This window comes from Artemia sp. Qi Xiang Cuo, chromosome 12 (genome assembly GCF_049724085.1).
Source record: "Artemia sp. Qi Xiang Cuo chromosome 12, ASM4972408v1, whole genome shotgun sequence".
NCBI lineage: Eukaryota > Metazoa > Arthropoda > Branchiopoda > Anostraca > Artemiidae > Artemia > Artemia sp. Qi Xiang Cuo.
Window position 1 is genome coordinate 48,828,188 of NC_142805.1, and position 18,837 is coordinate 48,847,024.

General features: G+C 35.7%; 1 protein-coding gene across 8 annotated transcripts in view; it reads right to left on the reverse strand.

Annotated features, from left to right (window-relative positions):
- Positions 1-18,837, reverse strand: part of Glut1 (Glucose transporter 1) — a 148,827-nt gene that overhangs the window by 59,947 nt on the left and 70,043 nt on the right. For 4 of the 8 annotated variants that reach the window (XM_089098289.1, XM_089098288.1, XM_089098292.1 and 1 more), the window contains exons 4-5: positions 14,159-14,185; positions 12,323-12,580 (exon numbers count right to left, since the gene is read on the reverse strand). The exons of 3 other annotated variants lie outside the window; for them this stretch is intronic. In XM_089098289.1, coding sequence (XP_088954415.1) covers positions 12,323-12,580; positions 14,159-14,185 — 285 coding nt within the window. The remainder of the gene's footprint in view (positions 1-12,322; positions 12,581-14,158; positions 14,186-18,837) is intronic. One more of the 8 variants, XM_089098290.1, reaches the window with a different exon arrangement.

Below are 18,837 nucleotides of genomic sequence, written 5' to 3' on the forward strand. Positions count from 1 at the left end.
CAGATGATGCTAACAGTCCGGATTGTTACAAAGAGACTTTTGTAACTCTGGGTTTACAACCTGAAATAAGGGTTAACATGGAAACTCTTAGAAGCGAGATACAATCTACGAGAAACTCAATCAGCGCTTTAGAACTTTCGAAAGTAAAGCTAGCTCAGACTGAACTTGGGGCTCAAATAGGAATATCTGATGTGGCCGATGTTAAAATGCTTGGTAAGCCAAATGGTGGTCATATTCCTCCGGTCCAAGTAACCTTCAAAATCCTCTTACTTATCAGGGAAATAATACAAAACCGGTCAAAACTTTGCAACACGCGTACTTCCGTAACAGAAAGTTTAACAAAGCGACGTCAAGCAATTCTACAGGCCTCAAACGATACTGTTGGAACCAGAAATGCTTGGACTACCCAAGGCCGTGTTTTCGTGAAGATAGCTTAGCTTAAGTCCCATCCGTCCTTGAAGGTCGTGTTGGGGCCTCTTTCTTCGTAATGGCGTGGATGTGCCTTTTGTATGATTCACGGTCTTCTGCTAGGCAAAGAAAGTACAAGAGGCGGTGAGGTGCAAAGTTACCCTTCCACCTTTTTGGGGGGGCGACCACGAGGACGAGAACCGTGAATTTGGCCTTCAAAGGTGATTTTCGGGAGACGGAACCAACTCATTCGTTGAACGTGACTCAGCCATCGAAGTTGCTGGAGCTAGATCACCACAATAATTACTCGTTACACTTTAAAGCACTCGAGAATTTCAACATTTTGGATTTATCAAGTAAGGGATCCTGGCGATGCTTTGAAGTCATTTAGTGTTAGAGGCTGCATGTCGATGGTTGTCCTTTACCTTCAGCGTCCATGTTTCACATGATTAGATTACGATGGGGATGACCATGGTATTGAGAAGTCGTGTCTTAAGCTGCAAAGACAAATCCTTGCTTTGCCATATTGGCATAAGGGCTCTGGAACTGGGACTCGCGAGGGCGAGACGTCTTTTAGTGTCTTTTGATAAACTGTTTACGCTGATGATCAAACTACCAAGGTAAGGGAACTCGTCGACGAACCACTGGATACTCTCTCCATTAAGTTTCAGGTCTGGCTTAACTGTATCCTGCGGCTTTCGTGAGCACCACGTAGCCTTTGTTTGTGATACATTTATGGCCGTTACAAGAGGACTATTGGGCTTTGAGGATGTTGTTAGCAACGGCTCTTAGATCCTCGGGTATTTCAGCCCTTTCGTCGATATCGTCAGCGTTGGATAGCTCATCTGTCTGACCACCCCCTATATCTGCGCTGCAAGTTGTTTCCACCAGGGATAAGACTGTTGTGAGGAAAAGGTTGAACAGCTCTGGAGACAAGAGGCATCCTTGAAGGACACCTGCGGAAGTCTAGAAGCTGTCAGTGAGACCTTCACTAGTCATCACACGAATCCTAAATTTGGAGTACATTTCTTTGATAAGATATACTAGGTTTTGTAGGATTTCGTAATGGAGCAGCATATATCCTTGGCCACTTCTCCAAATAAGGTCAAATGGTTGCTTCAAGTCGGCGAAGAGCTGATACAGGTCGCGACCGAATTTCAGATATTTCTCTAAAATTTGGCGAAAAGTGAAAATTTGGTCAACGGACGATCTACCAGGGCGAAAACCGGCTTGGTATTCTTGGATGACTAAGGATAGCACGGCTTTGATCCGTTGGAGTATATTTCGGGTGAAGATCTTGGCAGTTTGACTTGTCAGGGCTAATAGGACGGTAATTATCACATATCGCCTTTGACCCCGTCATGCGCAGTGGAACAATTGTGGCTTTGCACCAAGAGGTTGGGAAAGGACCCTCTTACCAGACAGCGGATACAGTCTTGTGGAAAAGATCTATAAGCGATTCACATCGAACTTTCAGCAGTTCTGCCTGTATTCTGTCCGGGCCTGGGGCCTTGAAAGTCTTCAGCGCTTCGATGGCATCCACGACCTCAGAACGGAGAGGAGGTGGGCTGGGGTCTGAGACAGTAACGGGAAACAGGTCCAGGACAGGAGGGTTTGGAAGGATATCAGGATTAAGCTTTTCTTTGAAATGCTCCATCCATCTCGATCGGATACCTTCTGTGCTTTGTATCTGGGAGCCGTTTTTATCTAGCAGTGCACAAGAACTGAGACTTTTCTTGCTTGTTAGCTCACGAACTCTCTTATACATGAAGTATGAGTCGCCTTTATTAAAATCAGACTCACACCGTTCGCATTTGTCTTTAGTGTAGGTGCGATGGGCTCTACGGGTGAATGGTTCTACAGCACGGTTCAACTGCTTATATCTGTCCCTGCTCTCTCTGTCTGACTTGTTATTGTGTTTTCGCTTCTCAGCACATAATAAAATAATTTCGTTGGTTATCCAAGGCTTTTTATCACCCTTTTTGGTTCCTAAGGTGGACATCGCTACTTTGCTGATGATCTTAGAGCAGTCTGTGACCAGTTTATCGACATCTTCTTTAGATATAGTTATAGGAATATTGGAAAGAAGGTCCGATATTAGAGTAGACAGTTCATCGATGTAGGTATGGCGAGTTTGAGGGTCTTTGAGAAGATGTGTGTTGAAACGAGCGGGTCTCTTATTCAGCTTTGCGTAAGATTTCAGACGTATCTTTAGTGCAGATATGACCAGGGAATGGTCGCTGTCGAAATCGCCACCTGCCAGGGTGATAGTATCTAGCACAGACGATTTCCATCGTCTAGAGACGACCACGTAATCAATAAGATTACGGGTTTTTCCATCCGGCGAGGTCCATGTCGCCTTACGACGTTCTCTATCGTGAAGATAAGTGAAAATGTTATGCTAGTTCAAAATTTGACCCAAGTACTATTACTACCCTGATCTTTTGCGGTTCCTGATGTCAACATGATAGGATATAAGGTTCTGATTATAATGCTGCTTTACAATTAAAAATGGACAGACTTAAACAACAAGGGTTGCAGTTTTTTGACCTATCAAGTTTGAACATTCCCAGTCTGTGCAATGAGGTGCATGATGCATTTATATTGGAGTGTTAAATCCCAAGAAACCAAATACGTGAAATCCAGGGATATCCGCGTGACAAAATTTCCCAATACGCTAACAATTGCCAATTACAATGTTCAGGGACTAGAAACAGCTATGGACAGTCTATGTTTTGACATAATACGCCTGACAGAGACTTTTATAGCTGATGTATCTCCTATATCTTTTTTTGAAATTCAAGGGAATTCTTTCCATTCCCGTAATCGTAGTAGCACACGAAAAGGTGGCTTAGGCGCTTATGTACGAAGTGATTTTTCTGTGTGGATATTAGATGAAGTATCTATTTGGCATGAAGGGCTACTTGAATCCCTTGTCATGTAATTGTGCAAAGATGGTGGAGAGATATTACTTGCAGTTGTATATAGACCTCTGAGTTCCCCAGTAGCAGAGTCATTAGCATCTATAGAAAATTTAAGTAATAAGTTGGATCCTTTAGGGTGCCATCTGTTGTAGTTGGAGATTTCAACTTTAATTTACTTGAATTGAGTAATGTTGGGAATTAGAATTTCTGACTGATATGTTATCAGCTGATTTTTTACCTTTGATTACTACCCCAGCCTTTGTAACTTCGTTTAGTGCTACGTTAATTGATAATATATTTTTGCCCCAAATATGGTTTTACATAGCTCAAATATGGTCAAATATGGCTCAAATATGGTTTAATATGGAGCGATTAAAATTTTCGGGAGTGCTTGTTTCTCCAGGTTCAGATCATTTTTAAATTATGTTGTATTAAGTCTAAACAAGAAAGAATTTGATAATGGATGCAGTTTAAGGACAACCAGCCATAACCCTCGTGGAAATACTTATAATTTTTCTACTAGAAATTGCGAGAAACTAAAAATCTTTCTTACAAAGATAGATTGGGAAGAGGTATATGGAACAAATGACATGGCAAGTGCATATTCCTTATTTATGGATAAAATTCTTCAAGGCATGGATTCATGTTGCAAGGCCAAACCACATGATTCTAGAAAACCCGTCTGTCTGGAACCCCTTTGGTTTACAGTTGAGATAAAAAATATTAGTACAGGAAAATGAGCTCCAAAAAGAGGTCGACCCGAAACAAATTGCAACAGAAATGATTTTTACACCATCTTGTAGAGAAAAAAAAAACTGAACAACATATCCATTTTCGCATATTCTGAGTCGATGCAAAATAACCGTTTTTTGGCTTTTAATGTTATTTTTTTCCGTTATTCGAATAAAAATCGTAATTTTCGTGGATATCGGTTTTTCTTGAACTGAAGTATGATTCTAACCCAAAATAACATGGCGAGACCGAAAACGAAGTCGGATTTAGCGTAAGAAGCACTATACAAAAAGTAACTGTATTTTTTCGCCTAAAAAATCCAATTTTCGTTGTAGCCCGATTTCTTGAATGGAATTGTGGTTCTGAAGTAGAATCACGACCTGAGACCGAAAGTAGAATCAAATAGGTTGTTCACTGAACCAGAAAAAAATCTTAATCATTAAAGAATGATCTACATCTTTTTAGAAAATAATTAGGGAAAGTGAATTACAAACCGAACTGGTTTTCAGTGGTCAGTATCGTAAATCACACTTAAAACACTCTTCGTATACTATTTAGGGTCAACCCATAGTGTCTAATCTTCACAGTCTATTAACTAGAATCAATCTTATAAAAAATACAAAATAGAGAATCAGATTCCGACTAGTTTCACAACTTCTTCATTTGGAATGGATTAACGACTAGGGTTCTAGGTTCTCTTCATCATTGTTGCTGTCGAGTTTTGGGGAGTTGGAACACATTGTTCCCTTGCAGGTTCTGCATGCTGAAGTACAAACTAAGCCGTTTTTAAAGCAGCTACACCTCGCTGAACTACACTGTACACGACAGGAGCACTTCACGATCTTTAGGAGCATACGCAAGGCTGGTGGGAGGTCAATTGTTAATGGATACAAGAAGTCATCTTTATTCTTCCATCCCCATTCCTCGGCTTTCAGTTCCGGATCAGGCTCCCCGGTCCATATGATAAAATTGAGAGATAGCCTCTACATAAAGAAAATTCCCTTCCTTTGAAAATGATAAACTTTATAAGGAATACCGGGCTACTGTGATCAAAAAGAAACGAGAATTAAAAAGAAATAATTATTATTATTTAGTTTTTGAATTAAATAAGAATAATATATGAGCAACATGCAAAATAATAAATGTGATACTTTCACCTCATAAGAAACAACTAAAAGAAGAAATTCTAAATGTTATTACATCTCTAGATGGGGTTCCGTTAAAAGAGGACGCGGACATTGCTAATGAATTTTTACTTATTTTTCAGATGTTTGTTCAAGTATATCTCGGCAAATTAATAATAATACTAGACAAATTGAAACAACTGAAGACATTAACGTGCTTGATACAGTTAACTCAGTTTTCACTCAAGATGATATGATACAAATGCATGAGTTACAAAAAGCATTTACATCGCTTGGTCCCTCCAAATCCCCGAGAGTTGACAGAAAACCAAAAAGAGCATTAAAATCAATTTTCTTGGTTATTTGTCGTGTTTTTCTTATTCTGCTTAAAATTTCATTTAAAAAAGGAGTTGTTCCCAAACAACTGAAAAAAGTCAGATAATACCTATACATAAGAATGGAGATAAATGCCAAATTAATAATTACAGGCCCATTTCAATTTAATCGGTATTCTCTAAACTATTTGAAAAGGTATTGCATGAAAAAATGACAAAATTTATAAATGAAAAATGGAATTTTATCGTCTAGCCAATATGGTTTTCGTAAAGGTCATTCCACTACACATGCTGTATATCATTTTATTATAAAGATAAAGGATTTTTGGATTTTGGATTCATGACGTCGGCAATTTTTGTGGATCTTTCGAAAAGTTTCGATACTGTTAATCACGAGACATTAATAACAAAAATGAATAAAATACATTTTCCGGTTTGGATGGTAAAATGAATAAAATCGTATTTGGAAGATGGAATGCAGACTGTAGTTGTCAGATCATCAACATCATTAGAAAGAAAAATAAAATGTGGGGTTCCCCAAGGTTTGATCCTATGGCCCCTACTTTTCTTAATATATGTTTCGGATATGAAAGGATTTATAACTAATTGTATACTAATAACATGTGCTGATGACACAATAATGTTGTTTAAGTCATATACAGTAGACAGTTTGTTTGCTATTATGGAGACCACTTTAGCTCAATTGTCTAGTTATTTGCGAGTGAATCATCTGTCATTAAATACTTCGAAAACAAAATATATGATATTTTCAAATATACAACATTTTGAAACAAATAAGATACTTTCACTTGGAAATGTAATGATTGAAAGGGTAACCAATTTCGATTACCTGGGAATGATTATTGATGAAATGATACATGGAAAGATCATGTGAGGGCCATTTCCATTGAAATTTCCCGAGGGACAGGTATTCTAAATATACTAAAGCACTTTATTCCTCATGAAGCACTTACAACTTTATATTATACTCTCGTTTCTTCATATTTAGAGTATGGATGCGCTCTTTAGTCTAATTCATTTAATTATAATGCTCGTAAAATCCAAGTAAAACAAAATCGGATAGTAAAATCTCTATTTTCATATAAATACTCTACAAGTGATTCAGTCCGCCTGGCAAAAGTGCTGAATGTTTCTAAAATATCTATGCTCCAAGTTGCAAGTTGGTTTACTCGTGTATTACTTTTTTAGCACCACTTGGACTAAGACAACTTAATATATTTCAAACGGCTTCAGAATATCATTCATACCCAACAACGTCAACTGAAAATAATTCATTCATATCAGAAATGCGCCACAGCCATAGAGGTGCACTGTCATTACGACATGTTGGTGCAGAGGTGTGGAACATGTTGCCCAACTATATAAAGGAATCAATTTCTCTAAGCTCGTTCCTAAAAAAATATTATAAAATATCTTATTGAGTAGATTAAAGTTGTTTGTTTAGTTTTCCCGTTTAATGTTTTGTGAACAAGGTATATGCAATAATTCTGTGAAGTGACTTATTTCCTTTCATATACGGAATATGTGGAAAGCTCCTATATTGCCCAAATATATCGAAGAATTGATTTCGATAATCTTGTTCTAAAAAAAAAAAAAAATACTTAAAAATATCTTTTTGAATAGATGAAAAAATTCTTACATTTTTGTTATTTAGTTTTTGTTCGTTTAGTTTTCCTGCTTAATGATATTAGAAAAGGGATATTTTTCTTTGATGATATTTTGTCAATACTTTTATAAAATGATTGATTTCTCAAATCCCCGTATTGGCCGCTTATAGCCTCTGGCATGTTGGTAGTACGGCAATAAGTGTTTGCATTGTTTTTTATTTTGTCAATAAATCAAGTCAAGGTACAAGTCAAGGTACATCTTTCTTTTTAGAGGGAAGGGGTTTGTCTTTCTTTTTAGAGTCTTTCTTTTTAGAGTCTTCAAGGTAGGTCTTTCTTTTTAGAGGGAAGGGGTTTGTCTTTCTTTTTAGAGTCTTTCTTTTTAGAGTCTTCAAGGTAGGTCTTTCTTTTTAGAGGGAAGGGGTTTGTCTTTCTTTTTAGAGTCTTTCTTTTTAGAGTCTTCAAGGTAGGTCTTTCTTTTTAGAGGGAAGGGGTTTGTTATCTTAGAGTCAGTGTCTAGGATTTGTCTCGGGGACAAGGAGATTTCTATGGGGGGGGGGGGTACTTCACTCTTCGCTCCATTCTACCTAAATCTGGATATGGAAAATAATAGACTTTTTATGATATTTGAATATAACTTAATTCCAGTATCACATTTCTCTACGATGACAAAAAAAAAACTTTTTAACAATAGATTAGAAGTTGGTGACAAATATAGGTTTTGGGTATTTGGACTAACGCATAAGGCAAAAATTTTTTGAGAAATTCCCTTAGTTCTAAGATTCACCGATACTACCACTTTAATTTCGCCCTTTACTTCCCTCTGAGACAAAACTATATAGACTGCCATAAAGGGAATGAAAGGAAGTAAAGTCAATTTCCGGATGAAACTTAATGAGAGGACACTGGAGTTTATGAGCCATAAAATTAAGGGCTCTACAGTCTATAAGAACTAATAAAATTCTGGAATCTTCTAGATGAACATAATAAAGATCTTACGAAAATTCCCTCAGAGATAAAGAAATCGAAATTTCTCGAATAAATTTCACAAAGCCAATTCTGGGAGTGATTATGAACTGAAGTGAAACAGAGTTGTACTGAAAGGTCAGTTTCAGATTAGGTGGGGGTGATATTCCTTTGGAAATTCCGTGCAACCTTTGGCAATTTTCTTAAATTAAGCTAAAGCAAAAGCTTTGAACAGACTGAGATGAAAAAAAAATCTTTCCTGTTGTTTAAATTTTACTATCTTCAACAATAAAATAAACTCCTTATTCTATCCCACTGTAAATAAATAACATAACAGTAAGATCAAAGCTTATTGATTTTTGGCCCTACATCCTCGGCATACAAACAGCTCCTCCCATTTACTCTGTCATTAGCGGGTCAGTGTAAATTTGTCAGTCACTGAATAATGGTGCTCTCATTTGATCTGCCATCAGCGGTCCAATTACCCTGGAACACGTATTTTGGCAGACACTTTCTCAAAAAGCCTTTGAAACCAACTCGAGACTTGGCAAACTACCTGTAATTTCTAAAAACATCTAATAATAACATTGCACTATTAATTACCAGTTTTTATATATGTATTAAAATAAATTAATTTAAAATTAGATTCTTTAAAATTTAGTGTTACAACGTTGAAGCCAAGTTTCGCCTTCAAGAGATTAAATAAAAAAAACAAGTTTTTTTAACTGAAAGTAAGGAACGAAGTTAAAACTTAAAACGAACAGAAATTATTCCGTATATAAAAGAGCTGTCCCCTCCTCAACGCCTCGCTCTTTACGCTAAAGTTTGCCATTGTATAAAAAAAAATAGAGTTGTGAGAAAGTCAAACTTAAGCGTAAAGAGCGAGGCGTTGAGGAGGGGACAGCCCCTTTCATATACAGAATAATTTCTGTTCGTTTTAAGTTTTAACGTCGTTCCTTACTTTCAGTTAAAAAAACTTGTTTTTTTTATTTAATTTTTGAACGTTTTTGAATTAATGCAGGTTTTGATTTTGGCTCACCGTACATGAAAAATAAAAAAAAAAATTGAATATTAATTTTACTTTTATTTGGTTAAATGGCTTTCTCGAAACCTGTTTAATTTTATTTACGAACGTTTTTATTAGTAATAAATATACGTAACTTACAAATTAACTTACGTAACGAACCTCTATATTCTTATATTTTTAATACGTATATTAGAGGGTTCGCCCCCTAGTCAATACCTTGCTCTTTAAGCTAAAGTTTGAATTTTGTTCCAATTCCTTAAAAATGACCCCTTAATCACAAATTCCGTTAATTAGAATAAATAGCTCTTATGAAAGTACTAAATAATCTTTGGCTTAAAGAGCGAGGTATTGACTAGGGGATGAACCCAATCATATACGTAATGTTTTCTGTTCATTTTAAGTTTTGATGTTGCTCCTTACTTTCAGTTAAAAAACTTTTTTTTTTTTATATATAATTTCTGATCTTTATTTAAATAATGCTGGGAAATCCGTCGCCCCTTCATAGCAATGTCTCTTCTCCCATGAAAACTTCCTTCATGGTAAGATCCTCCCACATAACCCCTGATCCACTCCCCTCCCCCCACAACCAGAAAAAATCCCCTCTGAAAATGTATGTATACTTCCCAATAACCAATACATTGGGTAAAGTTCATAACTTTCAGCCCTCCCCCTGGGGACTTCGGGGGATTTAGTCATCTTAAAAGACATTTTTATCATATTTTCAACCATGCTAAACAAAATGGCTATCTCAAAATCTTGATCGGGTGACTTTGGGAAAAAAATAAGCGTGGGAGGGGGCCTAGTTGCCCTCCATTTTTTTTCACTTAAAAAGGGCACTAGAGCTTTTAATTTCCGTTCGAAAGAGCCCTCCCACGATATTCTAGGACCACTGGGTCAATACGATCCCCCTGGAAAAAAAAAAATAAAATAAACACGCATCCGTGATCTTTTTTCTGACAAAAAATACAAAATTGCACATTTTTGTAGATAGGAGCTTGAAACCTCCGCAGTATGGTTCTCTGATACGCTGAATATGATGGTGTGATTTTCATAACTTTTAGGGGGTCTTTCCCCCTTTTTTCGAAAATCAGCCGAATTTTCTGAGGCGCGTAACTTTTGATAGGTAGGACTAAACTTGATGAAACTTATATATTTGAAATCAGTATTAAAATCCGTTTTCTACAGTTTTGGTTACCATTGAGCCGGGTTGCTCCTTACTTACAGTTCGTTACCACGAACTGTTTGAAATCTGACTGGTCTATCCGTGAAAAAATTGAATGTCGTTTATGTTTATAGTTGTTTAAATGTTCTCCGGAGCACTTGCATCTCGGTCCGGGTTTTTATAATGGTTGAGATAGGGAATGATCATACTGTCTTATATTTATATACAATGTTCTATCCTGTCCACAAGCAACACTGACGAATTAATCATCAAAACCAATAATAAAAAGGTTTATTTTTGAAATATAATATAAAATTTATAATAATTTTAACAGATTTTTCGGTATACTTAGATGAATCTTTGTCCTAGTCCTGTCACCCTCATTTTTTTTTTATTTATGTGTTATGAATGAATTATCAAACTTTTATGAAGGGGTAAGATCTTAATTTTGCCCTAAACCTGAACATTTAATACAATTCAGGTGTCGAAGATTTAGCTATGGTTAAAGAGGGATATTTTATTCTCATCGTCCCTAATCCAACGAAGATCAACCCGAACCAAACCAACACCCAAAGAAGCGTGGGGGGGGGGGAGGTTGAGACTTGTCGTAGGGACCTTAAGAACAATTTGAAGCGACGTTTTACATCTACTACACGTTTTTTTTAAAGAAATTTTAGCCCAAAAAGTTTCATTTACTGACAATTTTTTTCGTTTTAGAAAAATCCAAAACTTAGATCTAAGCATTTCAAGAATCATTTTCAGACTGAATCAATCAATTAAGCATGGCTCGTTTACGTAGTTGGGATGTAAAGATTACTATGAGAAGTCACACGGCTCCCATAAATAACGGCAGTACTTCAGAACGACGAAATCTATAAGAAACATCCATGTTATGGCAGACAAAATGTACACGCAAGAGTGGGCCTAAATCCATATTAGGCCTGTTTGTAAATAATCTTTTTAGCCTGTTTGTTCAGGACATTAGCAAAAAAAAAAGGTTTTGAACAATGAACTATTTTAACATTAATAGCAGTCATACTGCTGCTGCTAATAACATATCACAGCAAAAGGCCACCTGGGGTCAACATACCTACATACGCTCTCTTCTTCCCCCATTCCATTTATTTTCCCTCTTTAATACCTCCCATGAAATCCCAAGTACAGCTAACTTTTCCCTACTGCTACTTTTCACTCTATACGAGAACACTATCTTGCGTTTGGCTTCGCCTCAGATTGGTTCTCAAATACTCTAAAGTTTAGTAGCCAACGATTCATCCGTAAAACGTGAACTAGCTGTCTTAATCATGCTTAAAAAACGTTATTCCTGTGACTTGTAGCATCCATTTTTCCTTCTAATCACCCTTCTTAACAAAAACGAAAAGCTCTACCTTTTCTATCTTACTTCGTATCTTCATTGATTCCACCTTCCAGCCTCATAATACCACCTCAGTAAGCAAAGCTGTCCATTTGTTTCATATTGTCAATTAGCTAATCCTTTTGCCATTAACCACACCCACCTCTCCAACTCCTTTATTCGTAATTTCGGGTAACTTAGTCTTTTTAAAACTAATTTTTAAACCTATTATTGCAGCGTGAACTCTACAAACCTCCAAAATTCATCCATTTCTTTAGATATTTTGTTTATGACATTTAATTCATCTGCTTACAGTTATACTCAGAATATGCTTGATGTCATTACTTTAACTTATATAAGTAAACTTGTTTGATCGAGGATAACAGATGTTTCCGTTACAGAAACTTTTAATTAATTAATACAATGAACACAACCAAAATTATAACAATTTAGAAGCCCCTTAGTTCGATAAGATTAAGCCCTTTTGTTTCCCGAATCACCAACCATCAATATTTTTTTCTTACACAAAATGACATGTTGGAGATAAAATCAAATAATTGGTAAATTCCTCGCCTTATCTAAGCCCCCTTCCCGAAACTTGAGTCCCGCTAAACCCCATTTCTGGCAACACCATAAGCGTAGAAGAAAGAAGATAAAAGAAAAACCTTGACAATTCCTGTATTTGGGCCCTCAGCTCACATAGCGCAGGGCACGTGGGCATCTCCATTAATGCTGAAACGCAATGTCCGATAGGACCTTGAGTCATTTGCGGATGCAGCACCATAGGAGCTAATGTAACAAGGGGTTGCATCATTGTTGAGGCTGTACCAGTAAGCATCTCATCGCCGGATTTATTTCTGTCCAAGCTATTCGTGTACTGCAACGCAGATCGTGCAAAGTGTTTACGTGTGTTCGAATGCCGACTTCAAAGAAAATAAACAAAATCAAATCGATTAAAAAGAAGAATTTCATGTCTTCAAACTACAAAACAAATTACTCAAATTATAAATAGTTGTAAAGAGTTATTCTATTCAGATATTTTGTTCAATGTAAATTAAATTTCAATAAATTTCTGAATAACATCAATCATGACAAAAGTGCCTACTGCACACATATCTAGTAGGCTACTTATTATAATAATCATCGCCAGTTCAAACAAAATATTAGAATCTTCAAAAGCCGCTTCCACCCAGCAATCGATAATCCTAGAACAGGTATTCATGAGCCTAGAAAAGAGGCAATCAAATACCAACCCCAAGACAAAAACACTCTTCTAAGAGGAGAACTTGAGTATCATACATATATGGAACAAATCAAACATTTCATAAAAATGCTTTAAATGGCAAACCATAGTTAACTGGTAATTCTAAATATGTAAAATTCAACAAGTAAAAAGCTGCAAGTCGAGGTTTTAGCATAGAAAAGTTTGCAAGCAAAGTGTTGTAATTTTAGAACAATATTGCATAGTTTTAAAACAATACCCCCAAATACAATGATCACATTTAAGTAGTTCAAGTGCAGTAGGTGTATATTGTCGGAGGACTTATTTAAAAGACAATACAAATTTTACCTCAACAAAGAGGTCGACGGTTACGAGATACCGCAGCTAACGGTTTGCAATATAAATTCCTAGTTTCGGCCTATCTGGAGGCCATATTGCTGCATGGTGGCGCGTTCTTCGTGAGCATATATGTAATCCTTAAAAAAAACAAAAACGGTTATTATTGAAAATTCTTAGCAAACTTCGTCTGACCGAGTCGATCCATTTGATGTTTATTCACTTATTTACAATATTGCATAATGTGGTTGGACACTAGGTTAAAGTGGGGAAGTCGGTTTATCTTTTTGTAGGGAGGAGGGGGTCAAAAGCCCAAGAATATGTATTTCTTTGCCAAAATTTTCTGTGTGGGGTTTGAAGGAGAGTGGCAAGTGATCCGCTCTTACTTTTGACGATTTCTGATTGATGTTAGCTTGACTTCCTCATCTATCGTAATTTCCGTAAATTCTATTACGGATTTCATTCATATTATTTTTTATTTGTTTTAAGTTTGACTTATTATAACCCTTGACTTCATTTTTTAAGTTTAATTCATAAAGAGTAGGCGAAAGCCACAAGGACTTTGATCAAGTCATTTCTGCACGTGTACCCCTAGCTGAAGAATTACCTGATATAACTTTATCTGGAAAATACCAATTGAAATAACAATTTTTGACACTTTCGAGTTTTTTCGTTCTTAAATCATAGACAAAATGCCTACATGAAAACCCTCAATACCTTACTTTTACTGTTCTTTATAAGTTATGAAAATGTAATCTTTGGGTTGAGAATAACCGTTTCATATAATTGGCCATGCCCCAAGGTCAGGCTCGTATTCAAAATAGTATAAGCTTTCCAATGCCCATTAGGCATCCTATTTACTATCTGACCAAATCAAAACTTTTGCAGCCCCTGTACCAAAATTAGTGAGTAAAAACGTAAGTAAAAAAACAAAATCACTTACCTATTATATTCAACATGTCGTCCATCACTTGGGCCGAGCAGCGAAAAAAAAAAGAGAAAATACCCATAAACATATCTTCTGGATTCGGTCCTTCTCACAAAAAGCAACCAAGGCATAAAGATATCACAATAAAAGGCGATTTCTGTACTCCCTCGAATCACCCCCATATAGCTCGTTCTTCAGCAAGTCTTACAGAACATCAATTTTTACGCTTAGCAGAAAGTCGCGAGAAGGATTTCAACAATTTGATGCAAACTCCCCAACAAACATGTAATTTACTACATCAGGCTTCACGGCGCCATTTCTTAAGATTTCAAACCAAGCTCGGTATTCCAAAACTGAAAGCATTCACTTCAAAACTGGGTTTTAGCAAATTTACTATCTATGGCCGTGATTCCCGACATGGGGCACAGGCCCTGTATGATACAAAAAATTTCTATTTTTTCGATGTCATCCTCTAATGTCAAATATCAATTAATCAGTGATTATTAAAACAAGCATTACTTTCAAGACAGAGACTCCTGAAGCTTGGCGAGCAGAACTATACTCCGGGCCGCATTAGTCATATTCGTAGATAAAACAAATTGAGCACTATTACTAGGGCTCAATAGGGCTCATGAATGAGAATAATTTATCTCATTTTATGTTTTTAGCAGAGCCATGACATAAACAAATGTATAAGAAAGTCAAGATTCATGAATGACATTGGTTTTCTTTATTTTAACGTCTCACTTGTATTACAGAGGTGGAAAAAAACAAATGGCAAGAAAATTATATTGAAAAACTTGTGTCAACACAATATTTACTCCAACTATTCTCTACTAATGGTATGCTTTTGAAGCTTTTCTAGTTTCAAAAAATTATGCCTTAAATCTGAACACTAATCGTGAAATCGTCAATTATGACCATAATCTGACCTGGACAAGATATAAAAGTTTGTAATTACAGTTTTCCTATCTGTAAGAAGGGACCGGCCAAAGTTACAAAAATAAAAAAACAAGTTTTTTAAACTGAAAGTAAGGAGCGACATTAAAACTTAAACGAATAGAAATTATTCCGTATATGAAAGGGGCTGTCCCCTCCTCAACACCTCGCTCTTTACGCTAAAGTTTTTTATTGTTTAAAAAATAAAGTTGTGAGAAAGAGTCATACTTTAGCTTAAAAAGCAAGGTGTTGAGGAGGGGACAGTCCCTTTCATATATAGAATAATTTCTGTTTGTTTTAAGTTTTAATTTCGCTCCTTACTTTATGTTTAAAAAACTTGTTTTTTTATTTAATTTATTTATGTTTTTGAATTAATGCAGCTTTGATTTTGGCTCACCGTCATTGAAGAAGTAAACAACATTTGCATAAATTTTACTTTTCTTTTGCTAAATGGCTGTCTCTAAATTTGGTTCTGACGTAATTTACAAGTTAACTTACGTAACGAACTTCTATATTCGTACATTTTTCTTCTGGCAAAAAATACAAAGTTGCAGATTTTTGCAGATATGAGATTGAAATCTATGTAATAGGGTTTTCTGATAAGCTGAATCTGACGGTGTGGTTTTCATTAAAATTCTTTCACTTATAGGGGATGTTTCCTCCCTCTTTTAAAAATCAGGTAAATTTTCTCAGGCTCGTAGCCTTTGATGAGTAATACTAAACTTAATAAAATTTATATATTTAGAATCAGCATTATAAGCCCATTCTTTTGATATATTTATTGACATTAAAATTCAGTTTTTTAAAGTTTCGATTACTATTGAGCCGTGTCGCTTGTTTTTTTTTATTACATATACGTTATTCCGCATATGAGGGGGTTACTCTCCTTAGTCAATACCCCGCTTTTACGTTAAAAGTTAAAAAAAAATTAATTCACAAACCCCTGAATCACAAAGGCCGTTTAATTAGAATAGATAGCTCTTTTGAAAGCACTAAAAAAAACTCTAGCGTAAAGAGCGAGGTATTGACTTGGGGAGAACCCCCTCATATACGTAATAATTTCTGTTCGTTTTAAGTTCTAATGTTGCTTCTCACTTTCAGTTGAAAAAACTTGTTTTTTTTAAATTTAATTTCTGATCGTTTTTTAAATAATGCTTGGAAATCCGGTGCCCCCTTCATAGAAATGTCCCTTACCCCAAAGAAACATCCTCCACGGAAAGATTCTACCGAGTAACCCCCTCCTCCAGCCCCCCCCCCCAGAAAAAATCCTTCCAGAAAATGTCTGTATACTTCCCAATAACCAATACAATACGTAAGCAATGGGCAAAGTTCATAACTTGCAGCCCTTCTCCAGGGAACTGTGGGGGATTAAGTCATCCTAAAAAAAATATTTATGAGATTTTCGACTATGCTGAACAAAAATGGCTATCTCAAAATTTTAATTGGGTGACTTTGAGAAAAAAATGAGCGTGGGAGGGGGCCTAGTTGCCCTCCATTTTTTTTGTCACTTAAAAAGGGCACTAGAACTTTTAATTTCCGTTCCGTTGAGCCCTCCTACAATATTCTAGGACCACTGGGTCAATATGATTACCGCTGGAAAAAAAAAAAAAAAAAAAAAAAAAAAAATAAATAAACTCGCATCCGTGATCTTTCTTCTGGCAAAAAATGGAAAATTCCACATTTTTGTAGATAGGAGCTTGAAACCTTTACAGTATGGTTCTCTGATACGCTGAAAATGATGGTAAGATTTTCATTAAGGTTCTATAGATTTAGGGGGTCTTTCCCCCTTTTTTCCAAAATCAGCCAAATTTTCTCAGGCGCGTAACTTTTGATGGGTAAAATTAAACTTGATGATAGTTTGGAACAAAACAATGAAGCTTAAAGCTTTTCAAACCAATTTCTTGGAATTTAAACTTTCCTTTTCTATAGTACAAGTGTACCAATAAAAATTAAAGAAAACCAGAGACCATTCACAAATCTTGGCTATCACGTATGTAGGTATGGCATAAACACCGAAAGTAGGTTACAATTTTGTAAGAGAAGTAAACAAGTTAAGGCTTCTTTATGGTACAACTATTAAACCTTTCCAATAAAAGTTGAAAAGAAACAATTCAATTGGACTCGGGAATGTTTTGAAATAAAATCATGTATTTTCAAGATACTCCAGCTATACCTGCATGAATGCAAAAAAGCTTTGTCAACTTCAAACGTAGAACCAAATTCTAATTCAAGCCTCAAAATTTTAAATTCAATTACTTTATGTGGCTCATATCTTTTCTTCATGCGAAAAACTTTTTTGGACAGAGAATTATCTTTTCGTAACTTGACATAAATACAACAGTTAGTTGCATGCCATCCCAATAAAAGGCGCTTGGTGGACAGTGAATTTTGACTAAAGCTCTTTAAGAGTAATTGTTAATACCCCCAACTAAGAAAGGGAAAATCCGTTAAATAATGAGTAGGCTACCTTTTTAAAACCAAATTACCTATCTCCATAGGTAAAACCAAATTACCTATCTCCATGTCTGAAAGTCCTTAAACACATTCTTCATGTTCAAACACAAAACAAACAAACACATATAGAATACAGAACTCTATTGAAACATTACAGGATATTTTACTTCAATTTGAATATTCCCACCATTTACAGATGTTGCGGTACACGTGATTCAGAACTCGTTTTATAATTATTACTTTAGCAAGAGATTTCCAAATATTTCTTTTTTTGTACATGAATTGAAATTTATTTAGATCGGGAATCTTATATCCGATGTGCTCATGATCTGCACAATTTTATTGAGTCATTATTCCTCTGATTATATGGAATCCTGCCAGTATTTCTAGTAAGCATGGCTTTCTATATATTTTTAATTAGCTGTTTTGATGCTGATAATGGAACCAACTCTAATAACGCTTACGCGGAATTTAGTTTCGGTAGGGCGGGGTGGGCCAACAGCATACTGATTTATCGATTTTCAAAGAAAAGACCAACAATTTGCTTGCATAACAATTTGGACAATGTAACTTATTCCTAGAAAGGCTCAATGGGGATCAGTGCTATTGTATTTGTATAGGTTGCATGGTTTATTTCAGACAATATGTCTCGTCTTATTAGGAGACAATATGATAAACAATATATATTTATAGTTGTTCTGTTGTGTACCTTACAAGGTGATTTTTGTTTTAAGTTGCACTTAGCAATTTCATTATTTGATGAACTTATCTAAATGAAATGATGAAATGTTAGAAATCTTAAGAGCAAAGGCTTGTGAAAATAATAAAATGAATGGATTTGGCCAAAACCCTTAATGGTACATAGGCATTATTATCTTAAAAACACCTTTGACAAAGATCAGTGAGCATCGTCAAGTATAGGTATCTTTAACTCAACATTTTTTCACATTAACCACGAACACAGGGGAAGTGGGTCCGTACCCCCTTCCCTTAATATCTCAAGATTGTTCTGATTATCTCAATGATCTATCATTTTCCCATGTAATTCACCAATTTTTCGTGTTTTCCGGACTCCCCCTTCCAAAACGAAACTTGTGAACGTGCGATCTTCACGTCATTAGCTCTTTTTTATTACGATATAATAAATACTGACATACATAAAAATTTTACTGCAAAGTAAGGGTGGATTTTTTTTTAACTTTGGTCAACCTTTCATATTTCTGCTTTCTCTTGGAATAGATTCTAAGTGCATAAGTATTTCACATATCCATCAAACCATTTATGGTAATGGTGTCTCAATT